The sequence below is a fragment of the Carex rostrata genome, chromosome 7, assembly GCF_964058835.1.
Source record: "Carex rostrata chromosome 7, lpCarRost1.2, whole genome shotgun sequence".
Lineage (NCBI taxonomy): Eukaryota > Viridiplantae > Streptophyta > Magnoliopsida > Poales > Cyperaceae > Carex > Carex rostrata.
In genome coordinates this window covers 5,191,076-5,210,293 of record NC_135924.1, presented here as the reverse complement: position 1 = coordinate 5,210,293, position 19,218 = coordinate 5,191,076, and the positions used below count along the sequence as shown (strand labels likewise).

Sequence of the window (19,218 nt, the reverse complement as noted above, 5' to 3'; positions counted from 1 at the left end):
TTAGATCACATGCAAATAAACCAACTCCAATTTTTGTGTGGTTAAATTAGTTTAAAAAAAAAAAATGGAATCATCAGATTTTCCTGTACTTTTAAAAGTTTAATAGCAGACACCTACTTCGGATTGAATCAAAATTTCATATCATTACAAGATTATTACAAGAGAAAAGAGTTACAAAGGTTAATAGGCTGAAAAGCATCATTACTCATTATTCAAACACAGGATATAAGCAGAGTATGATTAAAGCAAAAAATCTATGGAAAAAACTATATCACCTGAATCATTACAAAAAAAAACAATCAAATATGATGGGCATAGTGGGGAATTACTAACTCTTCATAGTCATCAACCAAGACCTATTGCCAGAAAACAAAGTAGCAATATCAGATTATAAGTACCCATAAACAAAATATATTTACATAACAAATGTGTTTTTGACATGTGTAAAGAACAAAATTTTCTTGAACACTTTCTGAGCCTAAAAATATCCCATCTGCACTTGCAAAGATGTGGCAAATATCTCCAGGAAATAAGCATATTTTGAGTTCTCAAGGCAGCAAGGATAGCAAGTGCAAAAAAACAAAAAAAAAAGACAAATATATATCTTTACCTTGTAATTTTGGCCATTAAAAGTATACTCAACAAGCAACTGCTTTGGCTCGCCAGGACAAGGGTCACAAAATCCCATTATTCCCGATTTTTTTATTCCCTGATGGAGCTGCATAACAATACATATTGAGCTTAAACATTAGAAAATTAGTAACAGATATAAATATATAATAAATTAGAACTATTAGATAATTAACTGGATTAACTTTTGAACTCAACTAAACACAATATTCTCACTATTAAACTCATTTTACACTTCCCTAGACAATCAAATAGAGACAAAATGGATACGTACCTTAAGCTGGCCAGAATCAGTGATGAGAAAATTGAGCGGCACGGTCACATCTAAAATTTGTGACGCTACGTCATCATTTACCTCGCTCATTTGATCACTTTCTCTAATCACATTTTTGTGTCCATACAGAGCTTTCATTATAACCAAGCCATCTCTATCCAGTTGCTTTTGCCTCTTCCTGTTTGAGACAATTTCTAGAAGCTTTTGTGCTCTTTTGGCTGCCTCTCTTGCTTCCTTCACCTAGATAGAAACCCAAATGAATTATATAAAAAACCAAAAACTGATTGGCTCTAGGAGTGTCAATGGGTGCATTGGTGCGAAACGGGTCGGGTGACAACATTTTCATACCCTTACCTGTTAGCGAATTTTTTACCCTTACCCGTACCTAATAAGCTAATGAAAGAAAAACCTTACCCATACCCGTCTTATCGAATACGGTATAGGTCGGGTAAATGGATAAAAGGATGCCATTAAATAGATATATATGGGCCATGAATAAAACTATATCATATCATGCATCATCCCCATATAAATATATCTATATATATAATTTTATTTTTAATAATTGTCGTATAGGGAAAAGGGTACAAAATAGTCTTTATCCATGTTCTTATCTGTTATGTTCATGAAAAAATATTTACCCTTACTCGTACCCGACAAGCTTACGAAAAGAAAATGGATAAAATGGTACTACTGACACCCCTAATTGGCTCTCATCCTACAAAACATGAAAATTGCACAGAGCAAATTGCAAATGTACCTGTGCTGATTGGCTCTCAACCTTCTCTAGAGACTTGCGCTTCTCTCTTCTTTTATAATATGGCTTTACAACATAAGACTGTCAAAACATGAGAAATCAGTTATGTTAGTAGTAGTCATACTATATTTTATTACAAGTGGTAGAGAAAAAGGACAAAAAAATTACCTTAAATAGAAAATAGAGAGAGGAAGGAATCAGCAGTGCACTTGCCGCAAACCATGCATCCAGATCAGCAGAAAGCAACACCTGCTTTTAGTATCTAGTGAGATAAAATTTATGCTGCTAGATAAATGTGCAGCGAAAGGTCCCACCCGGTTGTTAGAAAGGTGAGATATAAAGCTACCAAAAATAATTTGAAAATGTAATACTCACAGGAATAATCAACTTCTGACCAGCACGGTGCAACTCAAATCTCCAAGAGATACCCTATAAAAAAATTTGTTAAATAAGCCTCATAGTTCTTAGAATGAATTCAGGTACTTTGTCAAATATACAAGTAAAAGCTAATTAATTTCAAATAAAATATATAACCTGAATTCCAATATTGTAGAGCATTCTAACATTGCTAAATTTGGATATTCTCCTTCCACCACCAACTTCAAATTCTAGAGCAGTACTGTTACAAGATCAATTAGCAAATGTACTTAAGGGGCAACTCTCTTTTTTCAATATACATCACACAACAAGAAAATTTAGCATATTTGGATTATTTTGTTAATAAAAATGAGATTACAAACGCACATACCTTCCAACTTTACCAGCTATGCGACCATGAGACTTTGAAGAGAAATGTCGTATGTAGTGAGCTGATGCACCGAAAAAGTTTGTTCCAAACTGGAAAAAACGAGCGGGGAGAGAGACAGAGAGCAGTTGTCAGTGAACAAATTGCAAGCATTGCAGTTTAAGGTTTCTTTAAATTGTTTTGGTAACACATAACAAAGTCCGGGCGAAAAACAAAAAAATGTTCAATTTGTGAAAATAAGAAAATAAGAAAATCTGGTCCCACAATTCTTCAATTGCTAGTCATGTGATAAATATGACTAATGATAAAGATACCTTGCCACTGTCAGATTTCCTTAAAAATAAAAAAGATAGAGATACCTTAATTTCTCCTGTAGCAGAGTTCTTTTCATCTTTCCGTTGCCATCCTACTGAAATGGCTGATTCTCCTCCTAGAACAAGTTGGATCTTACAAATACAAAGAAACCAGAAGAGTTTTGTTACTGAAAAATCATTGTTTAGAAGAAAAACATAAATCAATAATCATGATAGTCATTCACAGATAAAAACTTAAATTAGTGAGGCTATGGTACTTTGCAAAGCGTGGATCGGCCCGTAATATGGATTCATACCTATATTTTTGAAGTTCAAACAGTCAATATGCACTGCTCAACATGATATCTATATAAAAAAATAAAAATGTAGTTGGAGACCGGATATCACTTTTTTTAGAATTTTTTTACTCTTTTTTTAGATAGGTTGAAGATCACTATTTTTGGATGGTCCAGAATTTTTAAATTAGGTGATTTTCTATTTATTTTTAAAAAATTGTAAAAAATTTGTAGAAAATATAAAATTTGATCTCCAAGTACATTTTCATATGAATATCATGTTGAACAATGCGGATTGACTGTTTGGACTTTCAAAACAAAGGTACGGATCCAAAGTACGGATCAATGCGTGCTCTGCAAAATACCAAATCTTCACTCCACTTAAATTGCTAAATTTGTCAAGAAACGAAAACTATACAAGTAGATTCCTCATAAACTATTCTAGGTGCACTTGTTGTACTTTGTGGGCTACTTTCCAAATTTGGAATAAAATATATATTTAAAGATAGCATATCCAACAGCCAACCCCTTGATAGATTTTCCTTCTCATGCTAGAAATAATCAGCAAAAGGGATGATAAGATATAGATATCATACATTTCCTACAGCATGTTCTGATAATTGCCGAGTCCATGCATTTGACAAGTTGATCGACCCATCTCTCAAAGATATAGATAACCCAGAGGTTGCTGTCGAGTGGTGTGAGATATGACTGAAACAAAAGAAAAATATTGAGAAAACTGACCATAGAGGCTCTTACAACAACAGCAACACATTACTGTTCATTGTTTTATATTAGGGAAGTGATTTTTCTGACAAATCAAGCAAAGTCAAAGCTTCCTCAAACTTGTAAATACCTAACCTTGTTTCTAATTTCATGTATTAATCTTATCTAATGTAACAACTGGGTCTAACATATCTATTTTACCTACTGTAGCATGTTCACTAGTTGTAGAACCATTTTATCTGATGATAGATCCTTTGGATTTTATACCTTTCTTGTGGGACAATTATATATCCTTTAGAATATTTATTTTCGCTGTCACGAACAAACCTCTTTAGTTTACATTATTCAAATATAATTTGTGCCTATAATGCATTCTATGCCAACAATAACCAAATGGCATAAATTATTAAGCACGTACCGAGTTGCCTGTACACCTATAATGGATCGAAGCCCAACTGTTGCCATGCATTCAATTGAAGCAACTGAGGACGCTTGGTGACGTAGCACAGCTGTAGCTGCACCACTTCCAGATTTACCCGTAACTGCTAAGTTGCCACCTATAGAAGCCAGGTTGCGTTTGGATAGTTGCATCTGTACTTCACTAGACATAGCCATTCTGTAATCCCCAAGGAAAATTGACTATTTTATCATATAACAACACTTAAAAACTTAATCCTTTTGGTGTGTTTTGTGTTCCTTTGGGTTTGTAAATGCAATGGTCTTTATTAAGGTTCTAAACCATGTCCACCTCAGATTTCATAACCATTTTGGACGGGCCTCTGATCAATCCTAAAATATTTGTATGCCTATTTTTATTTGAGATTTTTTTTCCATTATTTATCATAAGGTTACAATGAGCCTCTTTTTCTAATGACATTTTATTGTTATTACATCTTTTGCTTTCAGCTACTTATTTGCATGGTGAAGCTGTTGAGAGCTCGGTTGAGGCATAACCATCAGACGAAATGACCAAAAAATCTCAACACCTACCCAACTCTGGTGCCTTACAATATCAATTATTTAACCAATGATGTCAGGCCAGAAATGCAATGCACTCCAGCCTAGTTCCACAAAAGTTTGGACCAATAAAAACAAAGGAGAACTCTGCCAGTTTATGCAATTGACAGTTCTCAGGCCTGAATCCATTTAGGTATTACCAATTGACAGTTTGTATAGGTCAATCACTGTACCAATAGAATAACTTGAAAAAAAAAACTTGCTTCTGTCAAAAATAAAATTAAATATAAAGGAAAATCTACCCACGCATGATGCCATCACCATCCAAAAACTGAGGCACTGACAAATTGGCAAAAACTGAGCCGGCTGGTCTAGAATGCGAGAAGAACTTTTCCTCTTCCTTTCGGCGCCTCAACCTCTCCAATTCCTCCTTAATCTCTTCTGGTTTGCTCAGTTTTGGGCCAAGCTCCAGCCCAGATGTAAGTCCCTCCATGCCATATATGTCATATATCTGTCGTTTCTGCTCATCAGATAGGATTTCATATGCATCTCTGATTCGTTGGAAGTTTTCAGTTGCAATATCTTTCATCTGGTAAAAAGAAACAAGATTTTCAGTATTTTCGGAATGCATGATTACAAAATATACCTATAATGATGTGTTAATCAAAATCTATAAGGTCGACCAGATTTAAACAGTACAAATGAAAATTAATTTAATACTGACTTCAGTTCTTATTCCAATTCAAGAATGATCAAAAGATCAAGAAGGACCATGGTATAGTATCTAATCACAGCTTTGATTCCAATCTCACATCCAATATGATTCTAATCACTGGAAGCAATGCTCGAACAGTTTTATGCATTGCATTCTAATGATGTTGTGTTGAAACTTCTACAACTTAAATTCATATCACAACTGTCATAAAAAACTTTATGTTAATCAAAATCTATTAGTCAACCAGATTTAAACAGTACAGATAAAAGTTAATTTAATACTGACTTCAGTATCTGATAAAGAAATTTAACAAAACGATGATTAATTCTAATCGCAGCTTTGATTCCAATCTCAGTTCCAATATGATTCTAATCACTGGAAGTAATGCTCGAACAGATTCATGCATTGTAATCAAGAACTGAAAATTGAAAATTCTTGAAAAATAATGTAAACCAGAAGTTCATTGAATTACATGCTGTTCAAGGTACTTGTCGGGATGGTAGATTTGGGCCCATTGGCGATAGGCCTTGCGAATGTCTTCGTCGGAGGCGTCGGGAGAGAGATGGAGCAGCGCGTACAAATCCTTCGTCGGCTCCGCCTCCGGCGTCGCCATCGGTCAATTACTCAATTCGATTCTTTCGCACTCAGTCTGAACGAGAGTGTCGCTCGAGTGAGAATACTCGGCCGGAGTAGCCGAGGAAGGAAGCGCCGCAGGGGTTTAGCGTGGCTTAATTCACAAGTTAGTAGCTCCGGTTTCCCTAAAGTAACACAAATTGTGAGTTTAGATCTTGACCGTCAGATCAGAATTCGTGCCAATTCTGTCCGAGGTGGAATGCATGGGTCCTTTAATATTCGTGCCACATCAGATTTAACAGTCTGGATACAAACTCAAAATTTGAGTTTCTTTAGGGAATTCGAATTCCAAGTTAGTTGTCTGACTCGGCACAGCGCCACACCCTTGTAAGTTGTAACTGTCACTGGGTCTAGATATTAGATGGGCTATTTTGGGCTAAAATTTGTTTTCTTTGAAATTAAAATGTGTGTTCTTATCAGGTAAACAATGGATGGGTTCTTAGTTTGTCTGATCCGCTTTAAGATCCGTGCACAATGCTTTAATATTCGTGTACGTCTTCTTTTGTGCAGATTTAGTGTGCACGGATCAGACAGATTTGGAACCCATCAGACTCCTATTTGAATTGGATGGGTGTCAGATTCAAATTGTTCCTTTCATTCAGATCATTGAAATCGATTTACTTCATAAAGTAATTAATTTACCTGCATAATTTATAAAAAATTTAGCTAATTTAAAATAAAGTCAAGCGGTAAAAAACTACGAAAAATTAACACATTAAATTAACTTATATAAACATTATTTTTTTTACTTAATTTTATACTAAATTAATTTAAACTTTATAAATTTAATATTTAAATGCATTACTCACGAAATGGAATGGATCGTTTTAATAATTTCTATTTGTTATTTAAATTTAATTATGCAGAGTTTGAAATTAAGCCTATAGAAAAAAAAAAAACTTAATAAATTTTTAAACACCATAATTCTACTATCAAGAATCAACTTTTAGTTTAGTAATAAAGCATTGCTATCCGTGTAATATATCACATGTTCAAAACTCAAAAGAAGCAATCATTTGTAAATATTAAATAGTTGGATGACTTGACTTCCAAGTTTTACTTTAAAAAAAAATAATAATAATTCTACTCTCCCGAATAATATTTACACCGAACAATTCAAATTTCCCTTTGAGCATATTTTATCCCCTGACCAAATAAATATTTCACCTCAATGATATATGCTTTTGGATAATTTAATGCTTCGTATAATGCAAGGACGGTGCAAATAAATGTGTAGTACCCGCATTTTTCGGGTAAATTATTATACTAACATGAGCCGCTAATTATATGCACCTGTGTAAATTTAAATCATTCCGTGTTCAATCATGAGGCCTATGATAAATCAATGCACCTTTACGTCTATTCTTATTTCTTTAAGTTTGCCACGCAGATTATAATTTCGCGTGATAATTAATCATTATTTCGAGTAAAGTGTGATGATAATTAATCATTATTTTTTTCTTTGCGTTCATCTTTAATTAATTAATTGATTATTATTTCGAGTAAAGAGTAATTATAATTTTGATGCCTTTTATCACGCAGCACTGTTTTTTTTTATGCAGTAAGCCAGTAAGTTTCGCTATTGTCGACTGTGTAACAAACAATTACATGAAATTAAATTTATAATGTGATGTAAATTTTCATAAATGCAGCCTGAGAGAGCAAGGGACCATTTTCTTAAGCTGGATATGATATGGGAGGGCTGTTTCAAATCCCATGAGACGCTCTCAAATCGGCTTCCTATGTAGCGAGTTGCAATCTTATTTCACACATTATACAATATTTGCGTTTTATTCGGTTGATCGAAAAATTTCAAATTATTAGCGAATAATTCACGAATTTTCTGAATTATTCGCAAATAAAACGCGAAAAAAACGTTAATTTTTTATTTTTATTTTTGGTTAGTTGAGACTGAATCATTCTCAAATTATATCCTAATCATTCTTGAATTATGAATTTTTGATCCCGCTAGACTGAATTCGAATAATTCATTTGTCATTATGAAATTTTATCGTTATCCAATGACCCGTCACATATATTGCGAATTCTTATACGCACACAAAACGCGATTGCAAGTAACCATCCAAGACCATTCTTTTCTTTTCTTTTAATTGCTCAGCTCGACAGAGGCTGTCGAGGTAACCGTCCAAGACGGAAAAATTTACAAAATAATCTATTTTTTAAAAAATTTGTCAAAATACCTTCTTTTCAAATTCTTTGACAAAATAATCTTCTGGGACTTACTAATATTAAAATTTTCTTACCCTTAGTTTTACACTCATTTTTTTTTCTCTCTCTTGAGGTTAATGGTGCATTGGAATTTTACTTCTTCATAGATTGAAGTATATAAATTTTCTTTTATGACATGTAGATGCACACTTATCACTTATTATACATACAAAATAACTGAATTGTGGTGCCTTTTTATATTCCAGATATGAACGAAACATTTTATCGCAGTCGGAACTAAACAGTATGTTAATTTGGTCTCAGCTGGAAAGTCCCTACGCTTCATTAGAATTTTGTTATGTTTGCAATTTTTTGCAAAAAAATGCTATCCTTTTATTTGATATCAGTTTTTAATGCAAAAAATGCTATGTTTGTAATAATATTAGTTTATGACTACTTGATTCAGAATTTTTTGCGTGTAGAAAATATTTGAAAAGATGAAAGAGAAACAAAAAAAGTACATGCAATTTTTTATGAATAGAAAGATGAATTCTACCGATTCAAAGTTTAAATTAGTTTGGATCGCTAGAATTCCTACCGATCCAAACAAGTTTTTATTTTTATGTTTTCTCTTTTAAAATATAAAAAAAATTAGAAAAATAGATTGAGTCTTTCTAATATATTTAAATTCGAAGATACTTTATCTAGTTTTTTAAGAAAAAAAAATCATATTTTAGTAAAGAATTTAAATTAAACAAAATAAAAAAAATCTGATTTAGATCAGTAAGAATTTTACCAATTCAGATTTTTTTTAACTTTTAAATCGGTAAAGTTCCTCTTGATCGTTCTACTCATGAAAATTCATAGGTACTTTTTTTTTGTTTCTATTTCTTATACTTTAATATTTCGATAGACAAACAGCGCAGTGGATTTTACTGGGACTGGGTAAATAACGGTCCTCGCCTGGTGATTCGTTTTCTTTTGACAGTACTCGATTGACAAATAAAAAGAAAAAAACAGTACTCGATTGAAAATTCACTGTCGGTATGGGGCCTATGGGCAGGCAAAAGCGCAATTTTTGACAGAGGGACTGCCGCCTTTCCTGGAATTTCTGTTTCGTAGACCACAATGTGAAATTGTGTAACGAGTCACTGTCAATGGGCTTTACAAGTTTAAATGAGAAATAAAACTCTCTTCCAATTCATGGTCTTGGATTCGCAACACCGTAGAATGTACAGTAACGGAATTATCGGATTCGAAATCATCGGATCCTGATTCCTGCGTGCGACGGAATTATCGGCCTTTTTTTATTTAAAGGAAAAAACTTAAATTGAAATTAAATATCTTGGAATATAATTTTATAATATAAGAGAATCTCTAAGGCAGGCAGACGCACAAAATTTGTTTGAATCTCATAATACAGGTAGATCGATAAACATTTTTCACTTTTTATGTAATGAGTGTGTATTTTAGAAATTTGATAATGAATTTAAAAATTGAAGATGAACATCGACAGCTGTGAAATAAAAAAATATGTACTTAAATATTTATTTTACAATAACTATCTCATCAGAATAAGTACGGATTATGATCGGATGGTCAGAATCCGAACTCAAATTTCAAGTTACTTTAGGGGATCCGGATACCATTACAAGAGGGCAGATGAGCACCGAATGACCTAATTAGCAACCTTTCTTCATTAATTAGAAAGGACAAATCCAGTTTATTCACCAAATCAGATAGAGATTCAATTAACAAATTGCCCCCACCTTGTTGACGAATCTGACCGACCTAAAACAAAAATTAATTATTCATGGCTGCCCTCACTAAACCTGAAGACCAACCTTTAACACTTCCTCTCATCATTAGCTTACAAACAATTAAAGGGAGATTAGCATTAACTGGTCACTGGTGAATGAATATATCATTTTCATTACCTTAAACTCTTTTCAGTTCCCTTTTTTTTTTTTTTTTGGGTCTCAAAGACGCGCCATCTGAATACAAATAAATAAACACGGAAATGGAACCGTGGGGACCACTTAAGCCATCCAGCAAACAGCAAACTCCAACCCTGTCTTGCTGCTGTGTTCCATTCTGTATAGGTAGAATTTGAGTTATCTAGAATGTGAAATTTCATCCATTATCCTGGTTAGTTATTACACATAATTAAATGTAAAATTGTTTATATGTTGCGGTGTGTGCTGTATTTTAATATTAATACAAGTCAAGTGCAATTTTATACTATTAATTCGAAAAAAAAAAGATGATTGTACAAAAATATAGAAATGTTATTAATTGTATGAAATATTTTCTCTTTTGACATGGTACATATAAAAGAGTAAGAATAATTTAAGTACGATGATGAATTTGTATAATATCACGGTGCTCACTAACTTTACTTTACCTTAATACATTTAAAAGCGTATATATTTGATACATTAAAACATGTTAAGATGTTTAAATCACCACTGCTTTACTTATCAATCACATTTCCGATTTTTTTCATTTATAAAAAGTATTTAAAATAATATAGTGAAATAGATAAATTGATTTCATAGAAGAAACTGAATTAATAATTTGATTTATTTAGACAATTTTAAAGAAACTGGTCAATAATTCGATTTCTTTAATTGCTACATCACGCCACTTAATTTCATAACAGTGTGTAAAAAACATGGTGTGTTATCGTAACTTTGGTTCCTTGGTGTGCCATAATTTAAATATCGTGAGGTAGTCACGGCACGCAAATGCATGAGTCATGCCGTGCTGTGTCTAGACATGGCTGGATACGGTAGTCACATTTAACTTCTTCTTTTTTCATAATTTTTGTTAGTTTATTCAAGACTCACTATTTGATCAAAATCTAACGGTCATAATTACACATGACTCGTGTGATTACGTTCAGTGTTGTGTCGTGGTCAGATCTTTTGCGTAACGTGTTATGCCAAATTTTCAAAAAAGATGATCATGACATGCGAATAATCATGACACAGACATCCGCATCACAGCACGTAACCGATACATGTGCCGTGCTGTTCTATATTGTAATCGTGTTTTTCGTGACAGAGCCGGCTCTATCGTTTCATTTAACTCCCTATATAATTTTTAAATAATTCTATAGATAACAAAAATTCCGGATTTGATTTGTAGCAATATGCCTCTCTGATTATTGCATAATAATTTCACCAAACAAAATTTCAGAGAAATTCCACGGCGCCAAGCTGTATCTGTGTATCATCTCTACTCCCACTACTAGCAGCATTCTCACTCACTGTCTTCTCTTCTCTCCTCTCCTCCCCTTCTCTTAAATCCACTAATCAACAACCCTCTCTTTTGTTCTTCACTTATCCAAATCGGGCAAAAAGATGTCTCCTTTGTTAGCATTTTTTCTAGCTACATTCTTACTTCTATTACATTCCGGGTCGGCTGGTGACCCATTTGCCTTCTATGACTGGGATGTGGCTTACAAGACCGTCTCTCCTCTCGGTGTCAAGCAACAGGTGGTTCAAATCTGCTGTTTTGTTTTGTTTTCTTTTCTACCAACCTTTTTTTTGTTTCAAAGTTCAAACCTTTTTGTTTCTTTGTCTCTTTTTGAAAAAATATAAAAAGGTGATAGCGATAAACGGAGAGTTTCCCGCTCCAATTGTGAATGTGTCAACAAATTGGAATCTAGTTGTCAATGTGCTCAACGATCTCGACGAGCCTCTTCTCATCACCTGGTACTTTTCATTCTTTTTTATTTTCTCTCAAACTTTTACTAAAAGTTAAAGTAATTAAGTAATTTTATAGTCTTTTCTTGCAAAATTAAAACCTCTCCTTTCAATTTGAAAATTCTCTTTCTTGTAAAATGTACATCAAATTAGTGTTGGGTTTCGTCTATAATTTTTTTTGTATAAATCTCAGAAATTTTTATTTTTGCCCTGTTTAGGAACAAAAATCTTAAAATAAAATCCTTGCAGAGAAACACAAGGACACAAAGTCCATACAAAACCTCTAACTGATCATGAAAACCTATTAAGCAGGAGAAATACATGCTGGAAATTTATATTATCAAAACCACCCCTCCCTTTTCCTTCATTAACATCTAGAAGAATTAAGAGGAAAGGGGGGTGGTTTGGTAAACACTTTGAAAGAGCAGTTTTTGATTCATGCAGCACACGAGTCATATGTAGTGCTGTTTTGACTTTACTGTCTGTGTGCTGCATGAATTAAAAACCGCTCTGTCAAAATCTTCACCCGGTAATTTTGGCATATAATAATATAAACAGAAAATGTGAAGGACGGGCCATAGTAATATCTTCTTCTTTTTTTGTTTGGAAGGAATGGGATCCAGCACAGGAAGAATTGCTGGCAGGATGGGGTGTTAGGTACAACATGCCCCATCCCGTCAGGCTGGAACTGGACGTACCAATTCCAAGTCAAAGACCAGATTGGCAGTTTCTTTTACTTCCCGTCGACCGGCTTCCAGAGGGCAGCGGGAGGATTTGGTGGTATCATTGTAAACAACAGGGATGTCATTGCTGTCCCTTTCGACAGGCCTGACGGCGACATTACGCTGTTCATCGGTGACTGGTACATCAAGAACCACACGGTAAGTGCATTTACTGGCTATGGTGGGGCACACGTGGAGTGAGTATCAAAATTTTATTTTGGAGTTGTGATGTTTGTGTCATTGTGTAGGATTTGAGAAAGACGCTTGATAACGGGAAGGATCTAGGAATGCCAGATGGGGTCTTAATAAATGGTAAAGGCCCGTATCGGTACAACAACTCTCTCGTACCTGCGGGTATAGAATACGAGACTATAAATGTACAACCAGGTGTTCTTCTTCTTCAAATACTTATAAATTTCTGAAATTGTAATACGTAAATTGAATCTAATTTAACACACGTGGAACAATTTTTTCTCTTTGAACAGGCAAGACATACCGATTCAGGATACACAATGTAGGCATATCCACAAGTTTGAATTTTAGGATTCAAAATCACAACATGAAATTGGTCGAGACGGAGGGTTCATACACAGTGCAACAAAATTACACCAATTTAGACATCCACGTGGGCCAGTCGTACTCTTTTTTGGTCACTATGGACCAGAATGCAAGTAGTGACTATTATATCGTTGCAAGTGCGAGATTTGTAAATGAGACTATTTGGAGGCGGGTCACTGGAGTCGCTATCTTGCACTATTCAAATTCAAAGGGGAAGGCGTCGGGGCCTCTACCTGACCCGCCTCAGGATTTCTATGATAAGACTTTTTCCATGAATCAGGCCCGATCTGTCAGGTCAGTTGGTGAATGCATGGTGATATGGATCTACTTTTTTTATAAATTGGTACCTTACTTTTGCTAAAAGAGAAAAATTGGCATCTGACTTGGACTTTTCTTACATGTGTCATGCTTGTCAGAGTTTTCTATATATCTCTGTCATTTTTTCTTTTCCTTTTTTTTTTTTTAATTTATCATAGAGATCCAGGTACAGGTCCTAAGCACTGCACGCAGTGCCACTGGTAAAGTATAGTATTGGTAACTGACAATATTAAGAAAAAATAATTAAGAAATAAGAAAATAATCCTCTTTGTATATTTCAGGTGGAACCTGAGTGCAGGTGCGGCCCGACCAAACCCACAAGGATCTTTCAGATACGCATCAATAAACGTTACTCAAGCATTTTTACTAAGAAATGAACCTCCAGTTGTCATAAATGGCAAGCGCAGAGCGGCGCTGAACGGCATCTCATATGTGCCTCCAGAGACTCCTCTGCGCCTCGCCGATCAGTACAATCTAAAGGGAGTTTACACGCTTGATTTTCCGGAAAGACCCCTCAAGGGTGCGCCTAAGCTCGGGAGGTCAATAATCAACGGCACGTACAGAGGCTTCATGGAATTAATATTTCAGAATAACGATACCAAAATGCAGAGCTACCATATGGATGGATATGCGTTCTTTGTTGTTGGGTATGAACTTGATAGAATTTCTGAAATTGTAATATGTGATTATATATTGTACAAAATATGAACTTAATTATTTGTTTGTATAATCAGGATGGATTATGGGGAATGGACAGAGAACAGCAGAGGCACTTACAACAAAGGTGACGGTGTGGCACGTAGCACTGTTCAGGTATCTATTGTGCTAAACTATGAATGGTATTTCATTAGGAATGAGGCTAGCGTACTATGCACAGCGTGGATTTGTCCGTACTACGGATCAATATTTTTGTTTTATAAGTTCAAATAGTCGATAACTCGATATGAACCATGCAACATGATTATCATATGAAAATGTAATTGGAGACTTAATTTTACATTTTTTTTCTATTTAGTGATTTTCTACCGATGTTAAAAAATAGCAAAACAATTCTAAAAAATGTAAAATTTGGTGTACAAGTACATTTTCATATGATAACCATGTTGAACAATTCAAATCGACTATTTTGACTTTGTAAACGGAGATATTGATTGAAAGTACGGACCAATGCATGCTACGCATAGTACTATAGTCTCACTCATGGTATTTCATTAGTATATAAAAGATGTTGTATTAAAATTTTGGCCTATATCATATTTGTAAATCAAACTTAATGCTAACTGTTTTACTTTCTTTGCAAACTTGTCAGGTATATCCAAATGCATGGTCAGCAGTTTTAGTGTCACTAGACAATGTCGGCATATGGAATGTGCGTGCCGAAAATTTAGATGCTTGGTACTTGGGACAAGAGGTGTATGTGCGGGTTGTTAATCCGGAGAGCACTAACAAAACCGAATTGCCGATTCCCGATAATGCCCTCAAGTGTGGCCAACTTGAAAAGTTTCAGAAGTATGCTCTCTTCCCTCTCTACCTAGCTATCCATCATTTTTTCATTTTTTTTTTAATTATAAACTAATTAGCATCTGAACAAATAAGCTAATGAAACAACTTGGCAGCAGTATGATAATTTTTTATCCGTTTTTTTTTTCTCAGTTTGCAAACTCCTCACCACAAGACGGCATCATCGTCTATAACCATGCAAGTTTGCGGCCCGTTGGTGCTGTTAATGCTTCTGCTGGTCTACATCACCAATTTCTCATAATTTAATTGTGTAGCATTCATTCTGATATTATCTGATTTGATGATTTGTTGTGTTATTTATTTAGAATTTTAAACAGGCTAGAAGATCTACCTCCTGTCCATATGAGTTCTCTTAGTTTCAATTCTTGGTACATTTGAATTAATTTTTACCCATCTTCTTTTTGTGGTTTGGGTTTATCTAAGTGTATGTTGAATTCATTTTTCTACTATGTAGTGTTTGTGATTAATTATTTGTGAATTTCGTACTAGATCTGTATGATTTGTATTGATATATGTCCGTAGATTTGAGTAGTGAACTTATATGTCAGAATAATATTTTTTTTTTCTCTGGCATTTTACTGTAGTTCCTTTAATTTTTTTTTTTTTTTTGCTAAATTAGTAGTGGCATCTTGATGGAGGTTGAGAATCTATGCTTCTTAGTTGTATACATAAATTCTGTAGTGCTCTGAACCAGGAAAGAAATTTTGTAGATGAGATTTGCATATTAAATGTTTCAGGGACCATTATAGAATTTATTATGAAGAGTGGTACTGGGAGACTGATGTGCCAGCAGGATCCCATGCGGATCCGGCGAATCTATTATCTCTTGCTACATTATATTCTACGGCAAGAATGACATGTGGGTTCCACAAAACAGAATATTTTATTGTCCTTTCCAGATTTTTCTTCTCAAATCTCTCCTCCTCTTGCTTTTCTAGTGTCTTCCAGAAAAAAGAACGCACAGTTTCTTTTTCATCCGCTCTTCCTTCCTTTCTCTTGACTTCTTCATTGTAGCGCGCTCTCTCTGTCAGTCTTCCTGTTCAAGTTTTATTCTATTTTGGATGCAATTTAAAATAGGTTAGAATAGTAAAATTTAAAAATAGTAAATGAAAATAGAGAAAAAAAATGATTTTTAAATTAGTGTGAAATTAGTATTATTTGGATTAGTAAAAATATTATTTAGATTGCATATTTGGACTAATGAATAGCTGTAACTGATAAAAAATAGTTTTAAAATGATGCTAATTAAGAGAAAAGATAAATAAATAAAATTTTAGACGAATTATCACAACGTGGAGATAACAAAAATAATGTCAATTTTGTTATTTCGTAACTGTATTAACGGAAATCCGAAAAATAAGTATTTTACTTTTTCTTTTCACACTTCTAAAGAGTAGTTATTTCAACATTTAAAAAGAATACAAAATAACAACTATTCTAACTATTAAATAGCAAAAATATTATTTAAGTGGTATTATTGACACATCAAAAACATACCCTCTTAGTCTTAGACTCCCTGCGCCTTTTATTCTATATATTGTGAAACGTGGCAAGTACCTCATCTCACGGTACGCAAAAACTCTGGCAAAAGATAGGAGTCCGGATCCCCAATTCATATCACCTAAATTAACTCAAATTACTCAAAATTTGAGTTTATATCCGGACCATCAGATTTGTTTTGGCACGAATATCAAAGAAATTCGGTGCATTTCCCCTTGAATTGATCATGAAATTTGAGTTAAGGATTTGGATTCCCCATTTTCTAAATTATGTTAGACAACAATTTCTTTAGTTTCCTTAAGTCTTTTTTAATTTTTTTAGTCACTTAATTTGTCCGAACATTATTCTTTTAGCGAGGATTTAGAGTTTAAGGATGAAATTTTATATTTCCCATTTTAAAAAAGAAAAAAAATAAACTAATAAACTACAATTTCATGATAATTCCATATTTTTATCATGAACGCAACTTGTCGTTGTGGCCACCTTTTTGGTGGCTGCAAAAAGGTGACCGCAATTTGTCACTGCGTCCATGATAAAATTAGAATTTCTATGAAATTGTGGTTTATTGGTTTATCTTATTTTTTTTTAATTATAAATATAAATATTTCGGAAATTAAAATCATCTTCTTACAAAGTCACTTAATCTTTACTTGTAGATTCAGCTAGCGTAGATTTTAATCCTCCTGTCAAGGAACAGCTATTTGTTATAAAAGATAGAGCCGGCTTCGAGGCTTTTCTCGGCATCACAACCGGTGCAAGAGGCACAGTCAAAGAATTGTTAATTTATGAAAGATAGAGACATGCCCTCATGCTCATCTAAATATTAATTTAGACTTTAATGCAATATTGCTTCCTCTGAGATAATATAACTACTGCAGAACATAACATTTACAGTTTAACATAACATATTGTATTATTATATATTTTACAAAGAAACAGTTTTGCATTGATGGTGATAGTTGTATACTTGTATACAGGGGCGGAACCAGGATTTGAATTTGGGGGGGTCGAGCCGCCGAAAGACGAAAGAACAACCTAGGATTTGAATTTGGAGAGTGCCAATCGGTATGCATCTGTAAAAAACCATATAAAAATATGCACTTAGATTATATATATAAGCAAAATCCTGATTTTATGGGGGGTGCCTGGCCCCCCCCTCTCACCCCCTTGGTTCCGCCCCTGCTTGTATAAAGAGATGAATTGAATGAATTTATTTTTGTTTCATTCTCATACATAATTACATAATATTGGCTTCATATAGCCAAATGCTAACAAATTATGTAACTGCATTGACCGTGGTCAAAGTAATCTCTAACAAACTCCCAACTGCCCTTGACCATGGTCGACAGTGCTCCCTTCTCCACGTTGAACTTTTTTAAGGTGCAGGGATCCTCCAGTTCTCCGCACAACTGGAAAGGAACCAATCCCCGCACATGCTGCCCTTGGTAGTAAATAAATGCTCTCATCTGACCCATCTCTATCTGAAAACCAGTAAAAACATTTGCATGTTACGTTACCATTCATAAATTTACATTCCTGTTATGTTTGACCAATTTGTTGACATGGAATTTTTAATACAATCATGCGAGAAACCGAGAACCATGTCATCCGGTATTAAATGGATCCTTATCATCCAGGTACCTGATTCAACACAATTAAAACGGACGGCTCAGATTTACTCTAAGCCGGTTCTTTCACGGGATGGCGGAGGGCAGTATTATTTTTTCTTTGAGATTCGTGCCAAGTTAAAAAAGAATAATATTGGGCCGTCCAATTTAATTGTACTCAGTCCGGTTACCTGAGAGGATGTGAATTCGTATTAAATGGTAGCGCGTTGATTTATATTTGATAGAGAAGGAAAGGAAGAGTGGAAAGGGAACAAATAGATGGGGGCAGTGCATGCTCCAGCATTTATTAATCATGTTGTATGGTGTGGGGTCCTCCACGTGTACCTTTTGCCGGTGAAAAAGAGAATGAAGAATGGTAAATTGGTAATTTTCTCTGGCGAGATGAGTTGACAGCTGTTTTCTCGCTTTTCTGGAGAACCCACCACGAGCACATTTCAACTTATTCCTTTTTTAGCCTCATGCATGTATTCAGAATTTCAGATCAAGTTGTTAGACAAACTTCCGATAGTAAAATTACATAAAAAAATATTCAGAAAATAGACATAATTTTATTAGATTTTGAAATCTGAATTTTTTTTTTCTTCCTAAAATCCGGAATATTGAGAGAAATATTCCAGAGATAATAATGGACCAACCAGAATATTTGAACAGTGAGATCATTGTGGCAATAAGGATCCGCAAGAGCTGGCCCAATATTTAATTCCTAAATAAAATAATAATGCATATTAAACGGGCTGGGCCATAATAATAATGCATATTATACGATAACGGATCATATTTTTTTATAGAATATGCGAGATTGGTATTTATTTAGGTGCCAACTCAAATGGGTCGGGGGTCATGATTTCTGGGTCGAGGTCGAGTTCGGGTTTAGAGATGGTGATATTTGTAAGACAAAAAAATTTGGGACAATATTGATTCATATTAATTGTCATATAAAATTTTTGTAATACAATTTTTTTTTAAGATCTTTCTAATATTGATCATTTTTGTCTTCAATTTTGGAGATAACAAAACAATTTTCAAATTTTATCGGATAACTAAAAAAACATTTTATTTAAACTTG

At 34.0% G+C, this 19,218-nt stretch overlaps 2 protein-coding genes across 2 annotated transcripts; one reads left to right on the top strand and one right to left on the bottom strand.

Moving 5' to 3' along the window:
* Window positions 1-121: 121 nt before the first annotated feature.
* On the bottom strand, window positions 122-6,128 carry OWL1 (DNAJ heat shock N-terminal domain-containing protein). Its single transcript, XM_078305145.1, has 13 exons — window positions 5,866-6,128; window positions 4,981-5,267; window positions 4,140-4,337; window positions 3,592-3,706; window positions 2,766-2,852; window positions 2,410-2,498; window positions 2,196-2,280; window positions 2,037-2,090; window positions 1,830-1,910; window positions 1,665-1,742; window positions 905-1,144; window positions 611-718; window positions 122-356 (listed from the first exon to the last, which is right to left on the bottom strand). Exons 1-13 carry the CDS (start codon window positions 6,004-6,006, stop codon window positions 300-302), a joined length of 1,620 nt encoding a protein of 539 aa, XP_078161271.1. The 5' UTR covers window positions 6,007-6,128; the 3' UTR covers window positions 122-299.
* A 5,288-nt stretch (window positions 6,129-11,416) lies between these two features.
* Window positions 11,417-15,597, top strand: LOC144556468 (monocopper oxidase-like protein SKU5). Its single transcript, XM_078304821.1, has 9 exons — window positions 11,417-11,695; window positions 11,805-11,914; window positions 12,516-12,786; window positions 12,876-13,014; window positions 13,113-13,479; window positions 13,785-14,150; window positions 14,238-14,316; window positions 14,813-15,012; window positions 15,157-15,597. The coding sequence occupies exons 1-9, from the start codon at window positions 11,561-11,563 to the stop codon at window positions 15,263-15,265; spliced, it is 1,776 nt and encodes a 591-aa protein (XP_078160947.1). The 5' UTR covers window positions 11,417-11,560; the 3' UTR covers window positions 15,266-15,597.
* Window positions 15,598-19,218: the final 3,621 nt, after the last annotated feature.